The 26,437-nt window shown below is 31.0% G+C and overlaps 1 protein-coding gene across 2 annotated transcripts in view; it reads left to right on the top strand.

Annotated features, from left to right (window-relative positions):
* The window catches only part of LOC111624610, a 114,047-nt gene that overhangs the window by 61,636 nt on the left and 25,974 nt on the right, over window positions 1-26,437 (top strand). For both annotated transcript variants that reach the window (XM_023367508.1, XM_023367509.1), the window contains exon 3: window positions 12,775-14,109. In XM_023367508.1, coding sequence (XP_023223276.1) covers window positions 12,775-14,109 — 1,335 coding nt within the window. The remainder of the gene's footprint in view (window positions 1-12,774; window positions 14,110-26,437) is intronic.

The following is a 26,437-nucleotide window of genomic DNA, read 5'->3' as shown; positions in this document are numbered from 1 at the left end:
TGTAAATCATACTTTTCCTGATAACAACAGAGTCATGCTGGTCATCCCCTTTCAGGGAAAAATTTTGAATTGAAATCACATGACTTCCGGTTTATACCGGTAGTTTTTATACAGTTATTCGGGCGTACTGATTCTAATATTTTCATATCTTATGTCGACTTTCATCTATCCCACACCCTTCTCGAGATTCAGTAAGGACAGACAGTGGGAATTAGGAATTTATAAGTCTACAATTTTTTTGTAAATTCAGCCCAAAAAAGTGATATTTTTTTGTCTAATATATTAGTAATTTACAGTGAAGTAACTTCTCAATTATTACCATTTTATGCACAACTCCGCTCAAATGTACGCTACGTAACGGATATATTTGTCTTGGCCAAACGTAAAAAGTAATATGCCAAATTATTTAACGGGGTATTCCGCCCAAAGATAGTCATCGTGTAAGTATATTTTGAGCGGAGTAGGGCGCGATATGCCAAAGCAAGTAGGAATTTTTTTTTAGCAACTTCGCCCATAATCGCAGGTATATCTTTATCTGAAAGCTCTAAAGTTTTATTTTTTGGTGATATTTTAAGCAAATTTGATGAGTTAAGTGGCCATAAAATGCTGTAAAAAACGGCCATCGTGACTTATAAGAACTAATTTTAAAACAGAAGGAGAAGGAGGAGGGGAGGGACAGAGAGAGAGAGAGAGAGAGAAGCATTTTAAGTGTTTAATTATTTGTTTGGCAGAATGTCGGGAAAATATCTCCGTGAAATCACGTGATGTATTCTCGCTACTGACTTTTTAAAGAGGTAGCGAGTCAGGTAACAGTATAAACGACATTTGTCACATTTTGGCAAGGAGCATGGATATTTTTATGACATAAAAATTCTCGATTTTTTCCTCCGGTTTTAGTCACGTGATCGGCAGAAGATGTCCCCTTTTTTCATTCTCGTAAACGACGTGGGATTGACATATTTTCTAAAAATAGAATTTTTACCATTTCCTTAAAAGACAAAAGTTAAAACAATTTTTTTCCAATTTTCTTTTTTTAAAAATGTACATTTACTGGATGCTAATATATATATATTTTTTTAAAATAAAATTATTATTTCTTACAAATGTTTAAAAATATGCATGTATAAAATTATGAAAATACATAAAAAATTACATAACTACGTGACCTTTGAACTTTGGCCAAGTGGCATTAGGAAACGTGCGGGACACGTGCCTTTGATGCCAGGTAAGAGGGCCTCGAGAGGAAGGGTGTGTAAGGGGGGATTGGACTAAGTGTGGCGTAGAGAATACGTATAGAATTGCAGAGACAAGTTACTGTTCTGTATTAATGCAAAAAGTTAGTTTTCCATGTCTTAACACTGTTCTGTGTTCCATTTTATGTAAATATAAACCTTGCTTGTTTAATTAATTTTGAAAATTAAAAGAGTTATGCTTCATTAAGCAAGAATATATAATTTGTTTCTTGTCATTAATGCCATATCATTTACATTTATTATATTAAAATACAAATAAATGAAGTATACAAAGCTATTGTAATAGATACTGTAAATGCAAAGCTGCTGTGCAAAGACTATAAAGTTAATTTTAAATGTATGATTCATTTAAAAAACACCTTTAAAAATACGTCATATCTACACAGTTTTTAAATGTAATGCTTTGTGTTAAAGTATAATAAATAAAAATTAATTAAGCTAAGTTATTTTTCCCAGCTTAGAAAGAAAAATCTTGTCACTAATAAAAAGCAAAGTTTTTATTTTCCTTTTCTTAACTATAATTGGGTTTATTAATATTAAATACTACATAAAACCATCTCTCTAGATTACATTTTTAATTCTACTTGTATTTTATTGAAAAACTAAAAATTATCAAAAGAAATATCAATATCGAATTTATGTGAATAAAAGACAAAAATTACAATAGGAAATCTTAATGGAATGAATGAAAATAAATTGCTTTGTCCACCAGAAAAACTTATACAATTAATTGTATTTTTTCGTTTAGTTTTAAAAATTATAAGTGGAATTTAGAAAAAAGAAATTTATTTTATTTGTAANTTCACTGTACACTTCTCCACTAATTTGCATAATTCACTGTACAGTTCCCCAATAATTTGCATAATCCATTGTACAGTTCCCCAATAATTTGCATAATCCATTGTACAGTTCCCAAATAATTTGCATAATCCATTGTACAGTTCCCCAAGAATTTGCATAATCCACGGTACAGTTACCCGAGAATTTGTATAATACACGGTATAGTTTTCCAAAAATTTGCAAAATTCCCTGAACAGATTTTCATGAATCTGTACAATGCACAAACACCTTATACAAATCCTCAATAAACAGTAAAATCCACTTTACAGCTACTCAAGAATCTTTGTTCGATTATACAGAACTTATTATGTGACAAGGATTTTTTAGATTTCTAAATTTGTATAATCTAGTATATCCTAGAACGTGTAAAATCTTCTCCAGACAGAAGATATCAAATATCGAGAAAATGTAAAATACATGTAAATGTATTGTGTAACAGTAAACAAAGCATTTACATTAATCTATTACAGTTATTAGAAACATTAAAATATTTCTAATGCTCTAACCCTGTAAAATGTAGCATGCAGATAATCCTATTGCAGTTCTTAGTACATGTAAAGTATCGTGTTGTAGAACTTAAAATCCTTTATATATTGTATTAGAGAACTTAAATCTTCTTAAAAAGTTCGTAAAAATATAAAAAATTATAACACATTGTTTTACAGGACTTGGGTTGCAATGCCAAATTGCAATATAATTCTAGTAATTTTGGGAATTTAAGTAGATATTGTGTTATGAATTTGTAACATTAAGTAGTGAAATTTGAGCATTTTAAAAGCAATAATACAAGTAATCTATACAGTACTTAGAGCTTGCGAACTATGGTATTTGTACATATAACACCTACATCACATCGTAAAAATTATAAACTTGTATAAAAATGAATATGTAAACGAATATAATATCTTATTCAAAGATAAGTCTGAAAGAGCTTTATTAATTTTACATTTGTAATTAAATTAGATTAGAAAAAAAAAACAGTGCAAACACTTGCAGAAATGGTTGAAGGAACAGCAAAAGAGAAATTACTTGTGCATCTCTTGGAAAAAAAAATGGAAAGTTTCAGTGAACTGTGAGAAGGTCAAGTAAAATGTTAATTAATTCAAGAAGACAATATTTTTTCTCTTTTCAGATTCGTGAAAATTGTTCGAGCATTAATAATTTTCTTAAATATTGCTCTTTAAGTTTCCATAAATCCGCCATTTTTTTCCGGAGATGCTAATAGAAGTTTAACCATAAGATAATTGTTGAAACTACTATTTTTCTTATAAAGTACTGAGTTTTTTTTTATTTAAAATGTATTTAACACTTAGGTGTCATTATAGATATTATACGTAACATAGATTGCATTGTATATCTTTCTGTATGTGATATATACAGCAAAATATACATTAAAAAAAATTACCAGTTTCTTGTTGTTTATGGAATTTTACTGTATATAAACACCTGAAAAACTTGTACGTGTTTCTCTATGTGCAACAAACATACGTACGTGTATCTGTTTACTGACAATAAATACGTAACGTATGTATGTATAGGTGTGTTTTACATATACATTATAAAAATAAACCAAATATATACATGAAAATAAAGTATAAATGTATGTAAACACGCACATACATCTGTAGAAAAACTACACACTGATAAATACCTACATATATACACGTAACTACATACAGCTGCAGACACACCTATACACACACTACAAACAGTTAAACACCTACACACAGGCATAGTGTACAACACGTGTACACTTACAAACAAGGTATATATTAAACTGCGTACACAGATATAAGTAATTTTCTGTATATCTTGTTATATAAAGATTGAATTGTGTAAATGTTATTGTGAATCTTTGTTTTTACACATGTAATTTATTTATAACGAATTATACAATAATATAGACATGTATTTTAATATTTATATCTCTATAAAAATTTACAATATTTGATTTATATATTTATTTTCTTAAGATTTCGTCTGAAATACAGCTTATGCTGGAGAGTTATTTTTATAACTTGATACCTTTTTGCTTTGCTTTGTAAACAAGAAATCAATCACTCGACTTTCTGGTTTTCAATAAAATTATTATAAATTTTTATGTTTATTCATAACATTTTTATTTAATTTTTAAATTTTTATAAGTAAGAAAATTATTTAATTCATTTTTTATAGTAAAATATATTAAACATGATGTAACAGGCAGGACTGTTTCAAGATAAATCCCTGATGAGTGATTGAAAATCTAATTTATAATCAAGTAGTTCGTTAATGACAGGTGGTTTTCTTGAGAACTATCGTTAAGAAATCAACAAAAAGCAAAATCTCTGAAGACATAAGGAAATCTTAAAGATCTGCTAAAGGGTTTGCAAATAAGTCTGTTGCTCTTAAAAAGGCCACTGGGTATTTTTGTTATGTAATATCAATGATTTCTCATTAAGTTCTGTTGATACTTCGAATAAATAATAAAAAAGGGGGCCATAATCGGTTGTAAATGGCTCCTCTAAGAACTTTTTCGAAGAGATTAAGAAATTAACAAAGAAAGATATTCACTTAGAAGAGAACAACTAGAATATTGATGATAAAAATAGAAGTTTGCAGTGTCCAAAGAAGTGAAAGAGGAGAACATTGAAAAATATCCAAAGAATTGGCTTAAATCGTTGCAAAAGAATTGGCTCAGAAAGAAGAGGGCTTTGAAAAGCATGCAAAGAGCTAGCTTAGAAAGAAGAGGGCTTTGAAGAACATGCAAAGAACTGTCTTAGAAAGAAGAGGGCTTTGAAGAACATGCAATAAACTGGCTTAGAAAGAAGAGTACTTTGAAAAACATGCAAAGAGTGGGCTTAGAAAGAAGAGGGCTTTGAAGAATATGCAAAGAACTGGCTCAAAAGACAAAAATCTTGCAAATACTGTATCAGAAGAAATGGCTTAGATATACAATATAATGTGTTATTCTTGAGAATATAAACATAGTTGTTGAAGAAAACATTTTCTGAAAGTAAAGAGAAATAGACAATGAAAACTGTTTTCAAAAAAGAAAACAATAAACAAAAATTGGCTAAGAGATAACACAGAAAAAAGACTTTAAACAAACGGAGAAGAAAGTGAAATACTACGCATTTTCTAAAAATGGTTTTATAAAAAAAAATATATTGAAAACTAGAAAAAGAAGTATGTTGCATGATACCTTTAAATTGCATGAAAGAGAGAGGGACATTCTTCAAAATTTATCGAAAATCTCTAAGAAAAAGACTGTAAACTACCGAAAAAAAGAGATTTACAAAAAAATTAAAGTATTGATAGATGATCGAGATATTGATCCAACAAATAAAAAAAATAAAATGAAATTGAAAACGTTCCATCAAGATTTAAAAATAGAAAGAGAAAAATTAAATTAAATCTTTCAACCAGAAATTTGTAAAGAATATTAAAGAAGAATTTCAAAATTAGAAAGAAAAAGAAATTAATAAATTTAGAAGTAAAATGGAGAAGAAAAATGCAATTTTTCAATGGTCAACTATTGATTTGTATCAAGTTTCTTTATTAAGGAATGGAGTTTTAGTTACTTTCTCAACTCTCCTGGTAACTGGGGAATTTTCGATTTAAATAAATTTCAAGTGAAAATCTTTACATTCTTGCTACTTCGGTGTTAATTGCAACGTTAATTGAAGAAAGATAGAAAATTAGTCATTTGAATTTGCATTTGAAGGACACACTCGAGATTATGCAAAGAGTTTTAAAGTTTCCTGCATCTAATATCTTTTCTATTTTCTTACACACTCTCTTAAATTTATGTTGTATAATCCGTGTAATTTTCACACTTAAATACAGCCAAACCTGCGAATAACGGACACCTGGCAGGAATATAAAAAATGGAGACGTTATTTGAAGGTTATTTTGCATGCAGTTAAAAAACAGAAACGTTCTCCTGAAGAAATGGTCACCCTATACTGTATATCGAAGGTATTTCATGTAACAATATACTTTTTTGATATATTGTTATGTGAAATTTACTTCTTCAACATATCTAGTACGGAATTTATTACTTGTACTGTATAGTAGATTTAGCGTATAAACAATACATTAATTGCAGGATATCGTTATATGCCACAGTGGTATTGCACATTGCAATACCACTGTGGCATATGTATAAGAATATAACAATATTTTATTGCAGTAATAATAAATATGTTGCAGCACATTCTTACCTGTAAACATCTCTCTTGCTTAATACTGGTATAGGCAAAATACTAATTGCAGAACTAAATTCCTCCAATCCTCCAAGGAATAAAACTACAGAACAATAGTTGTGGGTTCGCGCCTGACCAAAAGTTTGCCACGTGGAGTTTTCCAGCCTTCTACGCGTATCTAACAATTAAATATGAATTAATTTCCTATAGAAAGTTCACCCACTATGAGATTTTCCTTGTCGAAGTACAAGGAGAATGCCAGACCGTCCAGGCGTTACGTGCCTTATTTCAACAATTAATCAAATTTCTCGAATTTTATTTAGGAAAAACAAAATTAAGAAATTTAAAGTTAAATTCACGCAGAATGTTCTGAAAATATATAAAAATTCATACACAAAAAATTGACTTGGAAGCGTTACAGAATGCGAAACATAAAGGAAATGGGTGGAAAAAAATCAGTAAAGAAGCTGACACGAAACATTTAAAGCATCTTTATGTGGGATGAAAGTGAATTTATGAAAAAAAAATCTTTTGTAGTATTGTAACTGGATACAGCGTGTGTAACTCTTCTATCGATTTACTTGCGGTTAGATAAATCATCATCACTCTTACTGAAAGCTTCTCTTTAGCGAAGTTGAAACAGCGTTGAAACCTGTCTAAGCCGACTTCTTCTCAATTGAATATTCCTTATCCTTTCCTACAGGAGAATAAATAAATTTCGGATTTTTTCAGATGATAACATAAAGCAAAATTAAGTTTTCGATAAGGACTCCCCCCAAACAGAAATCACTTACACGACTTGTCACTAGCAGATATCGTTCTGTGATAAAGGAGATATTTATCTCGGATTTTTTACTATTTTATTTATATTTCTAATTTTTAGTGTATTATTTGGAAAGAGTAAAAATCTTTTTTTAACATTACATTGCCCAAATTCTCACCCAAATTTTTATGTTTAAATTCGTGTGAAGAGTAATAATGATTTTTGAAAGTTTTTAATTTGTGTACAAATGATTATGGGTTTATATTGGACAGAGGAGGTTTTTGTCTTAAAATCCCATTCGGCCAATATAAAATCACAGTCATTCTTACGTGTAACGAGCAAAAGTTATTGTGGTATTGTCACAATGCCGGGATGCAATTTATTTAATTTAAAATATACGCTCTCGATCTCACATTAGGGCTTTGCCCCTGTAAATCATACTTTTCCTGATAACAACAGAGTCATGCTGGTCATCCCCTTTCAGGGAAAAATTTTGAATTGAAATCACATGACTTCCGGTTTATACCGGTAGTTTTTATACAGTTATTCGGGCGTACTGATTCTAATATTTTCATATCTTATGTCGACTTTCATCTATCCCACACCCTTCTCGAGATTCAGTAAGGACAGACAGTGGGAATTAGGAATTTATAAGTCTACAATTTTTTTGTAAATTCAGCCCAAAAAAGTGATATTTTTTTGTCTAATATATTAGTAATTTACAGTGAAGTAACTTCTCAATTATTACCATTTTATGCACAACTCCGCTCAAATGTACGCTACGTAACGGATATATTTGTCTTGGCCAAACGTAAAAAGTAATATGCCAAATTATTTAACGGGGTATTCCGCCCAAAGATAGTCATCGTGTAAGTATATTTTGAGCGGAGTAGGGCGCGATATGCCAAAGCAAGTAGGAATTTTTTTTTAGCAGCTTCGCCCATAATCGCAGGTATATCTTTATCTGAAAGCTCTAAACTTTTATTTTTTGGTGATATTTTAAGCAAATTTGATGAGTTAAGTGGCCATAAAATGCTGTAAAAAACGGCCATCGTGACTTATAAGAACTAATTTTAAAACAGAAGGAGAAGGAGGAGGGGAGGGACAGAGAGAGAGAGAGAGAGAGAAGCATTTTAAGTGTTTAATTATTTGTTTGGCAGAATGTCGGGAAAATATCTCCGTGAAATCACGTGATGTATTCTCGCTACTGACTTTTTAAAGAGGTAGCGAGTCAGGTAACAGTATAAACGACATTTGTCACATTTTGGCAAGGAGCATGGATATTTTTATGACATAAAAATTCTCGATTTTTTCCTCCGGTTTTAGTCACGTGATCGGCAGAAGATGTCCCCTTTTTTCATTCTCGTAAACGACGTGGGATTGACATATTTTCTAAAAATAGAATTTTTACCATTTCCTTAAAAGACAAAAGTTAAAACAATTTTTTTCCAATTTTCTTTTTTTAAAAATGTACATTTACTGGATGCTAATATATATATATTTTTTTAAAATAAAATTATTATTTCTTACAAATGTTTAAAAATATGCATGTATAAAATTATGAAAATACATAAAAAATTACATAACTACGTGACCTTTGAACTTTGGCCAAGTGGCATTAGGAAACGTGCGGGACACGTGCCTTTGATGCCAGGTAAGAGGGCCTCGAGAGGAAGGGTGTGTAAGGGGGGATTGGACTAAGTGTGGCGTAGAGAATACGTATAGAATTGCAGAGACAAGTTACTGTTCTGTATTAATGCAAAAAGTTAGTTTTCCATGTCTTAACACTGTTCTGTGTTCCATTTTATGTAAATATAAACCTTGCTTGTTTAATTAATTTTGAAAATTAAAAGAGTTATGCTTCATTAAGCAAGAATATATAATTTGTTTCTTGTCATTAATGCCATATCATTTACATTTATTATATTAAAATACAAATAAATGAAGTATACAAAGCTATTGTAATAGATACTGTAAATGCAAAGCTGCTGTGCAAAGACTATAAAGTTAATTTTAAATGTATGATTCATTTAAAAAACACCTTTAAAAATACGTCATATCTACACAGTTTTTAAATGTAATGCTTTGTGTTAAAGTATAATAAATAAAAATTAATTAAGCTAAGTTATTTTTCCCAGCTTAGAAAGAAAAATCTTGTCACTAATAAAAAGCAAAGTTTTTATTTTCCTTTTCTTAACTATAATTGGGTTTATTAATATTAAATACTACATAAAACCATCTCTCTAGATTACATTTTTAATTGTACTTGTATTTTATTGAAAAACTAAAAATTATCAAAAGAAATATCAATATCGAATTTATGAGAATAAAAGACAAAAATTACAATAGGAAATCTTAATGGAATGAATGAAAATAAATTGCTTTGTCCACCAGAAAAACTTATACAATTAATTGTATTTTTTCGTTTAGTTTTAAAAATTATAAATGGAATTTAGAAAAAAGAAATTTATTTTATTTGTAAAGTTTGTTTTCGATCGATTCGCTAATTGCTAAAATTTTAAAACTTATTTGAATTTAGTTTTCAGAGGTTTTTTTTCCTGCCAGAAAGGCTTTCTCACTTCCAGAAAGATTTCTTTTACCTCCAGAAAGAATTTTTACCTCCAGAAAAACTTTTTCACTATTAGAAAAGTTTTTTACCTCCAGAAAGGCTTTTTTACTTCCAGAAAGGTCTTTTTTACCTCCAAAAGAAAGGCTTTATCACTTCCAGAAAAATTATTTTTACCGTTAGAAAGGTTATTTTTACCCCCAGAAAGGTTTCTTTTACCTCCAAAGGTTTTTTACCTCCAGAAAATCCTTTTCACTATCAGAAAAGATTTTTTTTAATCTCCAGAAAGGCTTTTTTACGGGGCTGTGGAGTCGCGTGAAAATCTACCGACTCCGACTCCGACCAGGGGCTGACTTGTTACCGAAAGAGACCCGGAAATTCTGATATCATCACGTGACCTAAAAATAAAAGATTCAATAAATAGAGTTCTAATAAAGAGAGAACGTAGAAACTTTTTATTCCATAGCTAAAAGACTCCTCTAAGTAATATATAAATATGTATTCGATAATTTTTACTTTTCCGGCTGTTATATATAACAGAGGGAAAGTGTAGCGCTCGGTCAAAAAATGACCCCTCCCAAATTTTTACATTTTTGGATTCAAGACACCTTGAAATTTCGAGATATGCAAAAGATTCGAGGTTTTTTCTATATATGTGGATGTTAGACTGTGTGGGGAGCATGATTTTGTTCACCCTGTTTGAAGCCTAATAATTTCTGTGGTCAGAGTGGCCAGAATCGGAGTCAGAAGGTTTAACACAGGAGTTAGTTATTAAGCGTCAAAGTGGTTGAACTAAATCGTGTCCCCATATACATTGTAACATCTTAGGCGAGAACATGTTAACGAATTTTACTGTACTATTATAAAATGATAAAAAAAAAGCTTACTTTGAGAGTAGAGACGAGTTTTATTTATTTATTTTTTTAATTTTGAAGGCTAATAACGAGTAAAATATTCATTAAGAGATATGACACGTGACCAGTTTTATGTCTTCACCCTGTCGACCTTTAATCAAGAACCAAAATTTAATAGCATTAATGCCCCTTTGTACACAATTTACAGTGCCACATTTCGTCGGATTTTTAACGCCGACGTCACAATCTTCTGGAACAGGAAGAGGGTCAGGATAGGGAGCCTAGTTTTTCCCCTGTCCGTTTCCTCCTCTCTGCGGACACTCATGGCCATATGCTCTTTTATTTAGCATTACGATGCATGACTCTCATTTAACATCCTAACATGCGAGTCGATATTTTTGTTGGTAGAGGCATGTATTGTACTTACTATTTTATTCCTATTTTAGTATATAAATTTATAAATATAAGCCTATATGTTGTATTAATCAAATACAATTCAATAATAAGCCGAATGCTTCTGGTAACAGACGACTACACCAACGCATGATTATTATTGATATTATGCTCTCGAGTTTATTACCCTTATTGTAAACAAATGGAGTCTATTCACTGTTATATACAAATTAAATTGCGAAGTTTATTACCATTGTAGCAAATGTACGGCTATTTATTGTACTTATAAACAGTAAATGGTATACAATTACAGCTTTATCTTAAGGTTAAGGTTAAAAACTTAATGACTGTGCTATTAGAGTAGTGTGAAGATGAGTGGTTCCATTGACAAAAGTAGGACAAAATCATCACTTAGATTAATTACTAACTATTTTCATCACTAAATACACTTTAGCATCAATTACTTATTGTTTTCAGTAGCAATAAGCAATAGCTTCACAGTTATTTACAAGACCCGAACCCCCTTATCTTTCTTTGTAACTAAATAAAATAAAAATCAGATAAGTAAGCAAATTTATACATGCATTTATACATAAGTATGTAAGTTTATATTTCATCCCATTACGCTAGTGGCTACATTACAGCGGTAGTTTTCATTAGAGGTAGTTAGCAAGTCCGTTGGTGAGGTTCGAACCAATGATCAGTGTTCATTAGTTTTATTCACTTGGCATGTGCTACATGGAGCTTTTCGGGTATTTTTTCACATCTAACACTTAAATAAGCGCCAGTTTCTCATAGGAAATCCTTCCAGAAGGCACCCCCTAGGCAGATCGTCCATATTTTCTTACCACATTCCATCAAACCAACGCAAACAGGGATGAATTCATTTTTTAACCTAATTTGAGCCTTTAATATAGGTACAAGTTACGTTACTAATTGTGTGATACACATATTACACTAAAAATTAAAGACATTTACTATAAATTCTTAACGTTACTAACCATTAAATGGGAACAGTAATTGCCATTTTTGTTTTTATTACTTCTCCGATTGAATTACTTAATTATTAAAGATTATATATATATATATATATTATTAAAAAGCTCGAGTTTGGTTCCTATAATTACTAAATTTCTCATTTAAAGATTGATAACACCATTTATGCCAGGAGCTAAATTTATTGATTACGTTAGCCTTTAATGTGAGAAATGTTCATGTTTTCCTAAGCTGATTTTTAGCATTTACATTAATTTAAAACTTTTAAATCGATGAAAAATTTTAAATTATGTATCTTAATACTTAATTTTTAATGAAAGATATTATCTCGGACGAATTTAACTGCAAAAAAAAAACTTTTATTAATTTTTCAAATTATCTTTTATTCCACGTTTAATCTCGTTTATAATTGCCAATTTTCGGCAAAAATTTATACATTTTTATCATTCTACATTATTTAAATTCACGAATTTCTTCTTGTTTTCGACATTATTATGATAATTGCTTCCATAATTACTGCATTGTTACGTCTTCATTTCCTCACCAACTACGTAACAATACTTGTTGATAAGTATTGTTAGGTAGTCCTCAGAAGAGTATTATTGTTAGGATTCTCAAAATATTATTGTGTAAGAATATTCAATGTGTTTACGTAATAATACTGTAAAAAACTACGTAACAATAATCATCGAAAAAATATTGTTACTCAATTTTATTACGTAATAATACTTTGAAAATTACGTAATAATGCTTCATCGTAAAGTATACACAGTAACTGATGAAGTATTATTACATAGTTTCTTTAATGTATTGTTACGTCATTAAATCATTGTTACGTAATAATGGTAAAGGATAAATTTGACTTTCAGCATTATTACGTCAATTTTTATATTTACATTAATGGATTTTTTATCTTTTGCAGCAGTCTGTGAAAGAGCGCCATTCAACCAGGCGACAACAGTCCGTCCAAGGAAGAATATTACCAGTTCCAACAGATGTTGGGGTAGCTTCAAGCAGTTCGTGCCACTCACTCTCCAATCAATCTACGGAACCGGATGGTTGCGAAACCAGTGCAGCATCCAGCATAAACGACCTGACCTTCGAGGCAGAACAACTAGAAAGGGCAGTACGTCACAACGACTTGTGTTATGTCAGAAGGATGCTAGAGTTACATCACGGACGATTCCCTGTTAATCTTCACGGGAGTCTACTAGATAAGTCTAGTTGCGAAACCAAGAGCCATTGCGTGAGCCAAGATGTGGATATATTGTTGAGGAAGAGTCAGACATTTCTCGATCGCCTGGACAGAAACGACAGCGTTTCGACAGAACAAGAAACACCACCCATATTTGCCAATGCGTTACATTTAGCTGTGGAGTACAATTCGCAGGACGTAGCGCGTTTGCTGCTCAAATATGGCGTGGATCCTAATGAATGTGGTGTAGGCTGCAACGACATGTGGAGGAGGAGTAGCTACACCGGTCCCACGGAAGGAAGTCCCGCGGAAATTAAGGGTAGAAGGTTTAGCCAATTGCTCACTCCAGCCACGGCTCGACACTACACGGATGGGAGAAGCTCCCCCGTATTTCTTCCTAGACAATTAGTTCATATGAGGAGAGATATCGCTGATGATCTGCGAGTGGTATCGATAGCCCCAGACGGACGCCCTTTGACTTACGAAGAGGTTTATAGCAGAGACGTACTCTATGCCTTACCGCCCTTGTTCCTAGCTGTAGTGCTCGGTAATCCCGGGATGGTGCACGTTTTATTAAAGTATAACTCCTCACCCAATTTCCAAGACAGGCACGGGGTAACGCCGTTACATCTGTCAGCTTGCGTGGAAAGGACGCCGTGTTTAAGATTGCTCTTGGAGAGCGGTGGGAGGTTACACATGAAAAATCATAAAGGAATTACACCCCACGACTTAGCCGATCAAAATCTTGCTCATTTGCAACAAGCGCTCATTGACGAAGCGGTGAATAGTTTCGTTTCTGATCCCATAACTGACGATGACCCCTTGATGTTCGGAATCGGTTGTAAGCACACCCTCTTCAGAAGGTTTCAGGACAGCAAGTATCAGAGACATATGTCAAGAAAAAAGGACTACTTATCTGTAGACGAAGCTGCAAGGGGTTCTCCTGAAGGCGTTTCGTGTTCTTCCTATCACAGTTCCTTACACAGTCGCCATTCTAACAGAAGCATTCAAAGTGTAAGCGTTTCACACGGCGAAGAAGATAAAAGTAATTCTGTAGAAAAGGTGAGTTTAAAAAAACGACAATTTAATACTTTTATTCTATTTTTAGATTTATTAAAACTCATTTCTCCATACAAAATTAACCATCAAAGTATCATTACCGAAGAATTCTTCACGCGAAATTATTCTTTTCAGATACTCAGACACTAATTAAGAGGAACAAGCAAACTTCTAATCGTTTCCTCTTTTTTTATATATATATATTTCTGTATTTCCGTCGGATGAATAAATTATTTTTTTCACAAATTAAAGACAAAGTCGCTCTAAAATTATTTCTTTTTTAGACGATTACCATTTTTACAGTGTTCTAGAACAAATAATAGACAGCTGGACCTTCCTTTTTAGGCTACACAACTGCCTACATTTAAAAAAGTTCCTTAAAAACACAAAAAAACCAATAAAGATTAAAAATTCTTCTTTAAAATTGGAATAGTAAATCTTGCGACGTCTTGTTAGTTCATCCTTATCTACGTGGGTTTCTGGCTCCTTTTATCTACTGTGGATTAGCGCTGACAAATGTAGATTACGCCAAGATATCCCTCTGGTGACGAATATTAACGATATATTTGTATTTCCGTCGGATGAATAAATTATTTTTTTCACAAATTAAAGACAAAGTCGCTCTAAAATTATTTNACATTTGTCAGCGCTAATCCACAGTAGATAAAAGGAGCCAGAAACCCACGTAGATAAGGATGAACTAACAAGACGTCGCAAGATTTACTATTCCAATTTTAAAGAAGAATTTTTAATCTTTATTGGTTTTTTGTGTTTTTAAGGAACTTTTTTAAATGTAGGCAGTTGTGTAGCCTAAAAAGGAAGGTCCAGCTGTCTATTATTTGTTCTAGAACACTGTAAAAATGGTAATCGTCTAAAAAAGAAATAATTTTAGAGCGACTTTGTCTTTAATTTGTGAAAAAATATATATATATATATTTCTTTTAAATTTCTAAATTACAAGCCAGGGTCATTAGAAGTAACATTAACTTCTGAACAAATTATTAAATTTTAACGATTTCTATTTATTAAGAAGTTAAAGATATCTTCTGATCATTAAAACAATAATTTTTGATTTAATTACAATAAAATTTTATTGTTTTTTAGAATCGTTTTTAATTATATTCTTCCGTAGTTACGTAATCAATTAAAGGAGAAGTTAAAATTTAATATAAGGGGGTCGTAATTAAATGTGTTCTGAAATCTCCATAGAAAGAACTATTGAAAAAAGGTCAATCTACTTTGGTATACAAATTGTTTTTAATAATAATAATAATATGATTATTATTATTAAATTGCAATTTAATACAGTCTAACCTCCAATAAAGAACACCTCTAAACGGCGATCGTTTTTAAGGAACATTTTTTTAAACAAAAATATATACAAAATATCCTTCGATACAGTGCCAGTGGCCGTCATTTACAGGTTTGACTGTATACAGAAATATATAAGTTTTTATATCTAGCGAATAAATTAATTTCCTCGCAAGAGTGTAAGCAACGTTACTTAATAACAAAAAATTTCTTGTAAATTATACATTAATTTTAAGTAGAAATTACAGCTTATGCCTCAACCTGCATATTTATGCACATAACTCAGAATAAATATACAGGTTGAGGCATAATCCTTATCCTGTATATTTACAGTGCGAAGCTTACGCATCAACTACGAATATCAAATTAAATAATTAAGAATTATAAATCTATTACAGAATATTTAACATATAAATGCTTCGTGAATACGTAAAATATTAAATAATGTTATGAAAATATGAATAGAAAGACGTGACGTTACTAAAGTTTTGTATTGAACCGCATATCAAACGCGAATTCTTGTTTTATTAAAAAATATATTATTCATTATCCCCGATGTGTTCTTCCTCTATGCAAATATTGCTTATAAATATCATATGTACTTTAGAAACTTTTCATTATTTAAATAAAGTTACGGTACACTAATTCGTATAAGTTTAAATAATGTTACGAATTTCCTAACGTGTAGATCGCGAGTCACATTTCTAGATAATGTAATATTGTTTGGAGTGAGTAAAAGTGTTGCCAAATAAAAGAAAAAAGCACAGAAGAATATTGGAAAAGAAATAATAGAAATTTTTAAAATTAAAGCAAGAAACGTGCGAATTTCTAGGTATTTTTATACAGGAAAATACGTTTAAAATACGGAAACGTGGAATATTTTTCACAGCAAGATGTAGGCAATAAATATTTAATGACTAGAAACATAAATTTTATAGAACAATTCGAACGAGGTCGTCACACAAGCGTGATCAGTTCAACAGGTTTTATAGCACACGAGTATATCTCTCACTACTAAAGAAAATGCGAACATCTTTCAAGGCGCCGTTTAAAAGCATGCGTTTTTAATATAATTCTTAATGTTTTGCATGGATCATTAATGTGTCATACCCTATTTAATGTAATAAATCTTCTTTAAATCACTTTCTGGTTATATGCCAAAGTGGTTGAAAATTTATCATCATCATTACCAGATTGTGCGTATTAATGTATATGTACTTTTACTTACTTTAATAAATAAATAAAAATTGTTAAAATATGTAATTTTTTTTAATTGGAGAAAAAGTATTTACAGAAACAAATAAGTAAATTTCTAAGGAAATTTTTAGGGATAATAAATTCTTATGGAAAATAAATTATCAGCAAACAAATTGTTGGGAAAATTTTTCCTGATTTTTTCAGGGAATTAATCGTCAGGGAAATTTTTGAAACAGTTGAGAATGTCGTTAGGGAATAATTTGGGGATGTTTCAGTGATTAGTTAGGGAACAATTTGGGGAAGTTTCAGTGAATAAATCATTAGGGAAATTTTGGATGAAATTTTAGGGAAAATTGTTAGGGAAATTTTGGGGAAAAATTGTTAGGGAAATTTTTGGAAAAAAGATTGTTAGAGAAATTTTTGGTTGAAAATGTTAATGAAACTTTTAGGGAAGTTTTAAGGAAATTTGTTAAATCGTTAGGGAAATTTTTGGAAGCTGACTGGAATTTGGGTGAAAATAAATTGTTAATAAGGATTAAATAACGAAAAATAAGCAATAAATTGTTAAAAGATATACACTTTTTTTATGAAAGAAAAAATATATATGTTTATTTTATCATCTTCGAATAAACTTGGCACAAGATGTATATCGGTTGCAAGCAAATTTTTTTTTGATCTCATCTGAGAAAGGTGCAACAATCCAATATTAGTAATGCTTTCTTTATCCAAAGAATAAGTGGTTTCTGAAGCTAGATTTTGTGTTTTGCTAGAAGAAAACTAACTTTTTACATTTTATTTCATCTGTTTTGTTCGGTTACACCTTCATCTACTTATACTATATTCGTTTTTGCTATATGTACATCGAAACTTGTTTGGTTCTAGTAGAAAATTTAATTTTTTCAGAGCACTTTCAGAAATTTTCTTTATGTGAATATTCGTAAATTTGTAAGAAAATTTTCTCTGATAAAAGTCATTTTTATACAATAAATTTACTATTTTGGGGGTATAAAAAAGTTTATTTTTTTTGTTGAAATTTCTTGAAATTTTTGTTTCTTGTGTCGTTATAATTGGTGATAACGTAGAGAATTTTGTATGTATATATTGATAAATATGTGCATGTACTGTTGATTCTGTCATTAGTATGTACAGTACAGTGCATACACTAATAAAATCAGTAAAGTTCACATTATTGTGCCATATTGTAAACGTATGCATAAATAACATTCGTATGCGAGCTTAACTACAATAATGCATTATAAATACGTGCATACACATGATGGTGAGTACTATATTGTCAACACGCACATAGATAAATTCACGAACGAATGTGCCTAGTGAAGTACAGCATCACATTCCGTTATGCGGGCATATAAAACAATTAGAAGTGAATGTGCATACACGACTGAACCTGCACACACGAAAGATTTTAATGCAATTAATTAAATTTCGTTATAAAAATGTGCATACAAAACAGATATTTTAAAATATAGGTTAAGGTGAATCGTTATAAGCGAGTGCACGCTACAGAATGGAGATATGAACGTTGAAGTTATACTGAATTGTAAACACATGGATACAAAATGGGATTGGAATTACGTTAAAACCGCATAAATATGCGCATAACAAACGATGTGGAGAGGAAAATTGTTATAAAGTAACCTAAATAAATAACATCTGACTATTTTTTTAAAGAATTAGTTTATCAATAACGAATACTTTGCTGGTTTCTTCGAGTGGGAAATGTCATGGTTCAGATCCTTTCCGTGTTTAGTGTAGGAGAGCTCCCACTCGGGCGACAAATATTCCTTATTGGCTGGCCAACCCACACTCTCTACAGGTAATTTTTACCTGTACAACTAGGAGAAAAAAAAAGGAAACAAAATTCACTAACATTTAATTCATTGCCTTACAGAGGTGAACACTAGCAGCGACTGCATTGTTGTCATGGTAACAGTTGGAAATCATCTTTTGCTGGTTTCTTCGACGATGAAATGTCACCTACAGCTCGACAGCTTTGCTCTCAACTCTCTTCAACCAGAAAATTACTACAATTTCTTCTTAGAAAGTTATTAGAGCCAACCTTCCAGCTATTGTTTATTTGTATCAGATTAAAAAAAACAGCATGAATTTAACATGGTACAAATTGGAATTTTGGAAGATGCAATGTTGCATTTTTTTGCCACAATTTTTTTTATGGATTTTTTTTTCACTCTGGAAGTGGGTGAAACTTTTTTGAAACTTTTCCCTTGGATCAATAAAATTAATGCACTCTAACACTCTAACTGACTGTGTCGATGCTATAAATTAGTAACTTCCCCCTCCATTAGCTGTATTTAGTTTATTATACAAATCTTCTGCAAATTTAATACTTTATATGTTAAGCGTGATTCATAAATAAATAAATAAAACGAGAAGAAATCATAAAAATCTTTCAGAAAACAGCACCTAAAGAAAATCAAGGTCGAAGTGGTGTAAATTACAATAAAAGCAACAAGTAAAGGGCATAAATAACCATAAATATGCAATATTTTTTTAGTATAAAACTGGATAAAATACTCGTAAACAAGTTTAAATAATTGCATACATTTTTTTTTTCAATTGGTGCTTTAATTCGAAGATAAATAAATTATTAACACCTTCTTTGATTTATATTTTCTAACGTTTTACTAAATTTATTATTAACTTAATCAATTAATCACAAAGAGTTAACCGAATTTTGAGCCACCCCGTTTATGTTACGTGATACAAATGATTTAAGTGATTTTTTTTAAAGTGCTTTATCATAAGTCAATACGTTAAATTTGATTTTAAACTTTATTATTGATTAAATATTCATCAGGTAAGAGTAAATAAAATCAAATCAAATATATGTCTGCGGCACTAGTTTCGGATTTCAAAAATAGTAACAAGATCTTTAACCTAATAAAGTAAACCTCCTAAAATATTTATCTAATCGCATGTTACGTGTAACGTTCGATTTTGCTATGGTTCAATATGTTTAAATAATCGATTTGTTTATTTTTCTCTCCCTTTGCTGTTCCTTTTTTTAAATCTTTATTTATTTTATCGTTTTCTAGTTATGAAATCACTTAAATGTGCTGGTAAATATAAAATTCGGTACTGCAAATTTACTGTCAGTACCTTTTCCTGTGAAGGAAATGTACTAGAGACAGTTTATGTATGCAATTATGTATGTATTGTACGCGTGTGCCCATGTTAAAAGTCATTAAAACTGTATGTAATATGATCCATGTACATGTGCGATATATATGTTATAATTAATAATGTATGAATTATTATGTATGCAGTTAATTATGCATCCTAAGGAAAATGTGTTTATGTTACCTTCGTATACGTGAAATCTAGTGGGTTTAGTGTAATATGTACGAAATACCGAATATCCTAAAACACGTTTATGTATATAAATCTGCATATATGTCATGTAGGTATGAAATATATATACAGTCGACTCCCTATAACACGGGTTCCTATATCACGGCGAAAAAATTGCGACAGTATTCATACAAGCATGCTAAAAAAAACTCCTATAATTCGGTAAAACGTCATCGCCGACTCGTGTCGCGACAGGATTGGTCGAATCTAGACCAATAGCGGATATTGTACAAACCGTTGAGTTTAAACGAGCAGCGGACCTACTAAAAGCCATTTATTATTTAACGTCCATAAAATTATATTAATATTAATGATGTCTCTAAAGTTCAGCGAATTTTTCGCAAAAAAAATAATTTATCAGGAAGCACGCGAGTGCCATTCGATGGCAAGCTCCACGACGAAAACAAGCTTAAGCAATGGCGTAGTCGAACGGTGCACGCTCGGTAAGTAATCCTACAATTTTCTGTTTATAGCATAGTTTATATGGATTATTCCCAAAAAATTATACGTATTTTGGAAATGTTGAGTCGAATTAGTCTAGAATCGATTAATTTTATGGAAGAAATCTTTCAAACAGCCGTAGTCCGTAAACTGCATACGTGCCAGGCTGTGATTGGCTGGACTCGTAGAAAACGGATTCATAAAAACCGGAACGTGTCTACCGTGTTATAGGGGGTCGACTGTACAGTACACAGATAAACATTAAAATGAATACTAAATTTAAAAGTTTAGTTTATTTTAGCCTCCCATTGTTTACGAAATGTCAAGGGAATGAAATCATAAAGAAAAGTGAGGTGTCCAGGTTTGGTTTTAGCTTATATTTTCCACAGGGTCCTAGTAAGTAACCATGAAAATTTTGGTATAGAATGGTCAAAGAGATTATGAATTAAGAGGAGAATGGTGGTTCAGGTTTCATAGTAGACTGTAATTTTTGCGAGATCCTAAAAGTAACTATGAAAAATTCAGTACAGAACAGCCAGTGTTTATAGAACAGGTTGACAGACAACAGACAGACATTTTATATCTATTTGTTACATACATAAACACATGCACGAAATATAAATACTGTATATAAATGCCTGAAATGTAGAATCAATAACAAATGCATCAAAAACTATCACAAAAAACATAAAAAACATGTAATTACATATTACAGGATGAAGATTTACAGTTTCAATAAAGTAAATTGTCTTGTTTACACATCAGTTACGTGTTAAATAAACGTTGCAACGTTCATATTAGTAACATATAATTTAAATTTTACGTAATTATATTTTTTGAAAACTTTTAAAAAAAATCTAATATGTGTATATATATATATATTACCTTAACTTACTTTTAATAATTAATTTTAAGTTGTATATAAACATCAAGAGATGTTTTTTCGTATTAAAAAGAGGGTGATTACAGTCACGTGTCACTCGGAGTATCGACACGTGATGATATTAATCATATGATGAAACAGCTTGAAGGATTTTAGTGTTCAATTTCAAAATATTAAAATTTTAAAACATGTTTATTAATATTCTAAAGTATATTTCTGCATTTATTTTACCGAATTTTAGAATTAAAGCTCCAAAAATTACATTCAAGAATGATTGTTGCTCTTGTGTTACATGAGTAACTTTATGTCATAAAGTAAGAATTATAATTAATTTATAAATTTAAATCGATTAATCATAATTAACTTTTGAGCAGCTTTAAATTATTTTTCATATTTAATGTAAATTTACACGGTTTAGTGAAGTTTTCCTGTGGTTATGTTGCTGCTGGTTCAATAGTATCACAGTGACTGATAAACACACACTGGTTGGACGCGGGTTCGCACCTTACCAAAGGTGCGAACCCGCTGGTCATGCAAAGTTTCCCGGATTTTTTCACGTGTTTAACTGCTAAACAAGGGCAGTTTTCCCTAGAAAGTTCCACGGAGATATCCCTTCGAAGAGTGCCCAAGTGTTGCTTTGCTTCTTTCCATCAATTCCTACTTACACTTCTGCAAAGTAGAATCATGTTTTTTGGATGGAGTTTTATGGAGGATGTCTGATTTATGACGTCATACAAAGTTATTCACTTTTGAAGGAAATGCAAAGCACTTTCAGACATCTGGATTTCCACTAAAACACTCGAGAAATGTACGTGTGAGAGTGAATCGATACGTAAATATGAGCAATAAAACTGTACGTAACTAAAATAAGAAATAAAATATAAAAAACAGCTCTATTTATTTATCGTTAGCTCCTGTTTTTCTACTTAAAATCTAAACTGTTTTATTATTTTAACCGTTTTCTTATTGTCAATGTTCTCGTTTCTAGGATTGGTATAATAAGTCGGATCTCTCGAAAGAGTAATTCAAGGATTCTTTTCAAATTATTCGTTTTTCCTTAAAATAATTAACAAAAAAGTAAAGAAGAAGGTTCGTTCACAATGGAAATCGAACACGGACTCCCTTTGTTTAAATTTTACAATTCCTATATACTTTGCAAGTAAAAAATTGAAATATATCTTTATACAATACAGAGATGATTATATTTGAAATGTTAATTTTCACAGCTCGCTGTAGAGAGAACTGTAGGGCAAATCTCGACAAAATTTGCTATACACACTGTCCTGTGTATGAGGTTTCGATTTCCGGGAAAAAAAATTTACTTCAATTTTCAGCCGCTAGGGCGAAATTTGCGCTGCTGTCCCCTTAATGTGCATACTTAATACGTCTTCAAATGCATTTTTCGGAGTGATGAACACAATTTGATAATATTACTTAAATTACAGATGTGAAATGCAGAATTGAGCGATCAGTTAAAGTGAGTACCACTAGAAAACGTACCATACGTAATATGCCCATTAAGCGGGCAACAGCGCCAAACTTCAACCTAGCGGCTGAGTTTTAAAATAAAATTTTGTCTGAAAAATCTTTTGTTATATGTTTCTTTTGTTTGTATACAGCAACGCGACACAATGGTAATCTGCCGGAGGGGGTGCCTTTCGTGAAGACTTTAATCTTCTTTTTTAAATGGACTTTTCAATTTTCCTACTTTAAATTGACGAAGCCAAAATGAGAATCGAACCCGTACTCTCCTCGTAAATACGCTATAATTCCTAGATGCTATGCAGTAAATGCTGTAAAATAATTTATATATACAGTCGAACTTACAATAATCCTTGTAACTTTTTCTTATAATTCTTGCACATAAAGTAGACATTTTTGCAATAATAAAATGCTGTATATGTATTATATTTTAATTAAATTTACTGTAATATATATCATTTTAAAGGAAGAAAATAGAAAACTTATAAAATCATTGATTTTTCTATTTTCTAATTCGTTAAAAATGAACTTTATACATTTTTGGGGGACTTTTTTTCCTCCTGCGGACACTCAGAGGGCTTTCTCAAACCCCTCTTGAGATTGGGCAGGCCCACAATGGGATGACCAGATGAGGAGGTCTGTCCCAAATATTTTGGATTCGACATATCCGGGTCATACCCCTCCAAATAATTACAGGGGTATTTTGACTTCTCGATTCCGGATCCCACAGAGTGGTAGGTTGAACCTTAACATCTTCAGCCATCCGCCCGGCTAGATGCCTTGTAATATAATATAAAGAATATTGCATAAATATGGGGAAAATACATCAATTATTGAATGTATTCTGAAAATTTTCATTTGTGTCTAAGTCTAACGCCATCTGTTGGCTTTGGACGAAACTTCACCCTGTATTTCAGTATAAAAAGATGTAGAGAGTTAACTTCTTTCCATGTTAATAGTATAAACGTGGGGTTATGGGGTATCACTATAAATATATATGTGCGAGTTTAAGTTAACGAGAAACAATAGATATAATTGCATGCAGTGTTATAATCTACCCTGTATATATGCAAGGAAAGGAGATTTGTTTATTTTATGTATAAAATAAAAATAATTAATTAAAATTGTTATTTTTAAAAATAAAATTTTCTGTAACCTTCGGCACATTGTGTATACTGTAAATATAATAAAATTTATTATTACATTATCATAAATAAACTTATAAATTTATAGTTTACTTTCATTAGAACTTTTCTATTAAATTTATTTCTGTTTTAATTTATTTATGATATAAATTTGAAATATTTGAAAGGTCTATAGAAAAAAAAATTACTTTTTCTTTAACACATATTTTAATGTGTGAAAAAGATTATCAGATATTTTGGCAATAATTTATTTTTAAAATTATTAATAAATCTTTCATATATTTAGTTATGTAAATCACAATTAATTTCATGCTTAGACTTATCGTAATTGCAATTTATTTTAATATTTTATGATGAAATATTGAGTGTTTGGAAACTTTTAGAAGATCTTATGATAGATTTGAAATTTTAATAATTTTTTGACAATAATTATCAAATTTTCAGCAAGAAACGTTCTATTTTTCACGAAAAACTGCGATGTGTTGCAGAGGTTTCGGTTTAGGGAAAAATTACTTCAAAATTCAACCGTTAGAGCTAAATTTGGCGCTGGTTTCTCTTAATGTGCATATTACATACGTCTCTAACTAATCGTTAATTCAAATTGCACATTTTTTATTGAAAAAATTATTAAACTCTGTCATAACTTCTGAAATTCATTGGAAATCGGACGTAACAAGCACATTAAGAGAGTGCAGCGCCAGTTTTTCCCCAGCGGTTGAATTTTTGAAGTAAAAATTTTCCCGTACATCGAAATCGCATATTCAGAAAAGTATGTATAACACGTTTGGTTGAGACATAACAGGTTTTTCTATGCAGCATTCTGAACAATATAGACTTATAGAATATCCTATAAAACTACTGATTTGAATAATCAGTTATTATGTAAGAGCGGTATATGATTAATATTCTAATAATATTTTTTTAAAATCAGTACTATCAGTACATCTATAGAGTGATCCTGTGTATTAATCTAATCGAATAACTGGAATTACTGATCATCGCTAAGGATACTCTACTCTCCTATGAAATTATCTTTAGTACTAGGGGAAATACGGACAAAATGACATACGGTTTTATTTTAGGTTCATAACTCTTTATTGGTAAATCACAGCACTGTCATATTCTAGACCAATCATCTTTGGTTTTTTTCCTATGAAATATACTAAAAATTTACAATATTAAAATAATAGGAAAAAAATATTGTTAGTTTAATCGAGATCATCCACTATGGACAAAATGACATATACTATGGACAAAATGACATACACGTAAAAACTATAAAATTACCGACAAAGTTTACAAATGAAACGCTTGGCTCTTTTAGAAATGTCAGCGCAAGAAGAGTGAGCCCAGCGGAAACAATTTTTAAGCACAGTAACCAGTCTTCTCCAGGCTTAGATCGGGGAAAAAAAGATCTTCGCAATATATGCATGGACAGTTTTCTTCATCATCATGACAGTTATTAGGAAAATTTTCTTTTTCAAGTAACTTTTTAGTAATGTTTCGTCTTTTTTTCTCTGGCGGAGCTTTGGACTCATTCTTTGATTTAATTGCCTTCATATTAAGAGAAGAAGTTAAAACTAAAGAGTTTTGTCGAGTCACGTGATTCGTTGCAAGTTTTTTGTTATGTGAAATATAATAAGTTTGTAAATAATATGTAAGAAAGGAAATAAAGTTTTATACTAAAATTTCTTTTAAACAATAATGAAAGACTTTGTTTGGAAACCATTTTTTATAATTAATAAAACGTTAAGAGATTAAGGTAAGTTCCTTGACTAAGCTCTTATGGACTAAATCAGTGTTCCCCAACCCCCGGGCCGCGGACCGGTACCGGTCCGTGGATCAAATGGTATCGGGCCACTCAAGAAACATTAAATTATTTCCATTTCATTTACTGTGGTATTTCCTCGGATTTGTGCGACTTTTAATGGACGACGGAACAACGGAATAAACTGGACATAAGAAACACACTTCAGGTGTCATTGTCTCCTATTACCCCCAGATAAAACCGTGTCGTTGCAAAGGGGATTGTTAGTTCTCGTGGGTTTTCTGGGGCTAGTTTTATACCTTCTTTTTCTGAATGGTCTCATGGGTTTCCTCCTCAAGATCATACTTATAATCAAACTCAGGGTTCTCATTGATTTAGCGTTCTAGTGAGTTAAAATTTTAAATCGCATTATATTCATTTTTTGGTGTAACTGTATATTACTTTGAAGGCATTTTTAAATACAATTAAATTAAAATTATTAAATTAAATTAATCTAAAATATAAACAATCAACGTCCCCCCCTCAGTGGGCCGCGGTAAAATTATCAAACGTTGGCCGGTCCGCGGCGATCAAAAGGTTGGGGACCGCTGCTCTAGAGTATTCATGGAGTGCTCTGCTTGCTTTGACACTCAGTTTGACTGGTCAGAGTAGAACAGCAAAGTATTCTACTCTTTCTTTGAATCGTTGAGAGTAATTGCACTCGTAGTACTT

This window comes from Centruroides sculpturatus, unplaced genomic scaffold, assembly GCF_000671375.1.
Source record: "Centruroides sculpturatus isolate CEXI.00-Female unplaced genomic scaffold, Cexi_2.0 scaffold56, whole genome shotgun sequence".
In the NCBI taxonomy this organism is placed as follows: domain Eukaryota; kingdom Metazoa; phylum Arthropoda; class Arachnida; order Scorpiones; family Buthidae; genus Centruroides; species Centruroides sculpturatus.
This window is presented reverse-complemented; position numbering and strand designations above follow the sequence as displayed.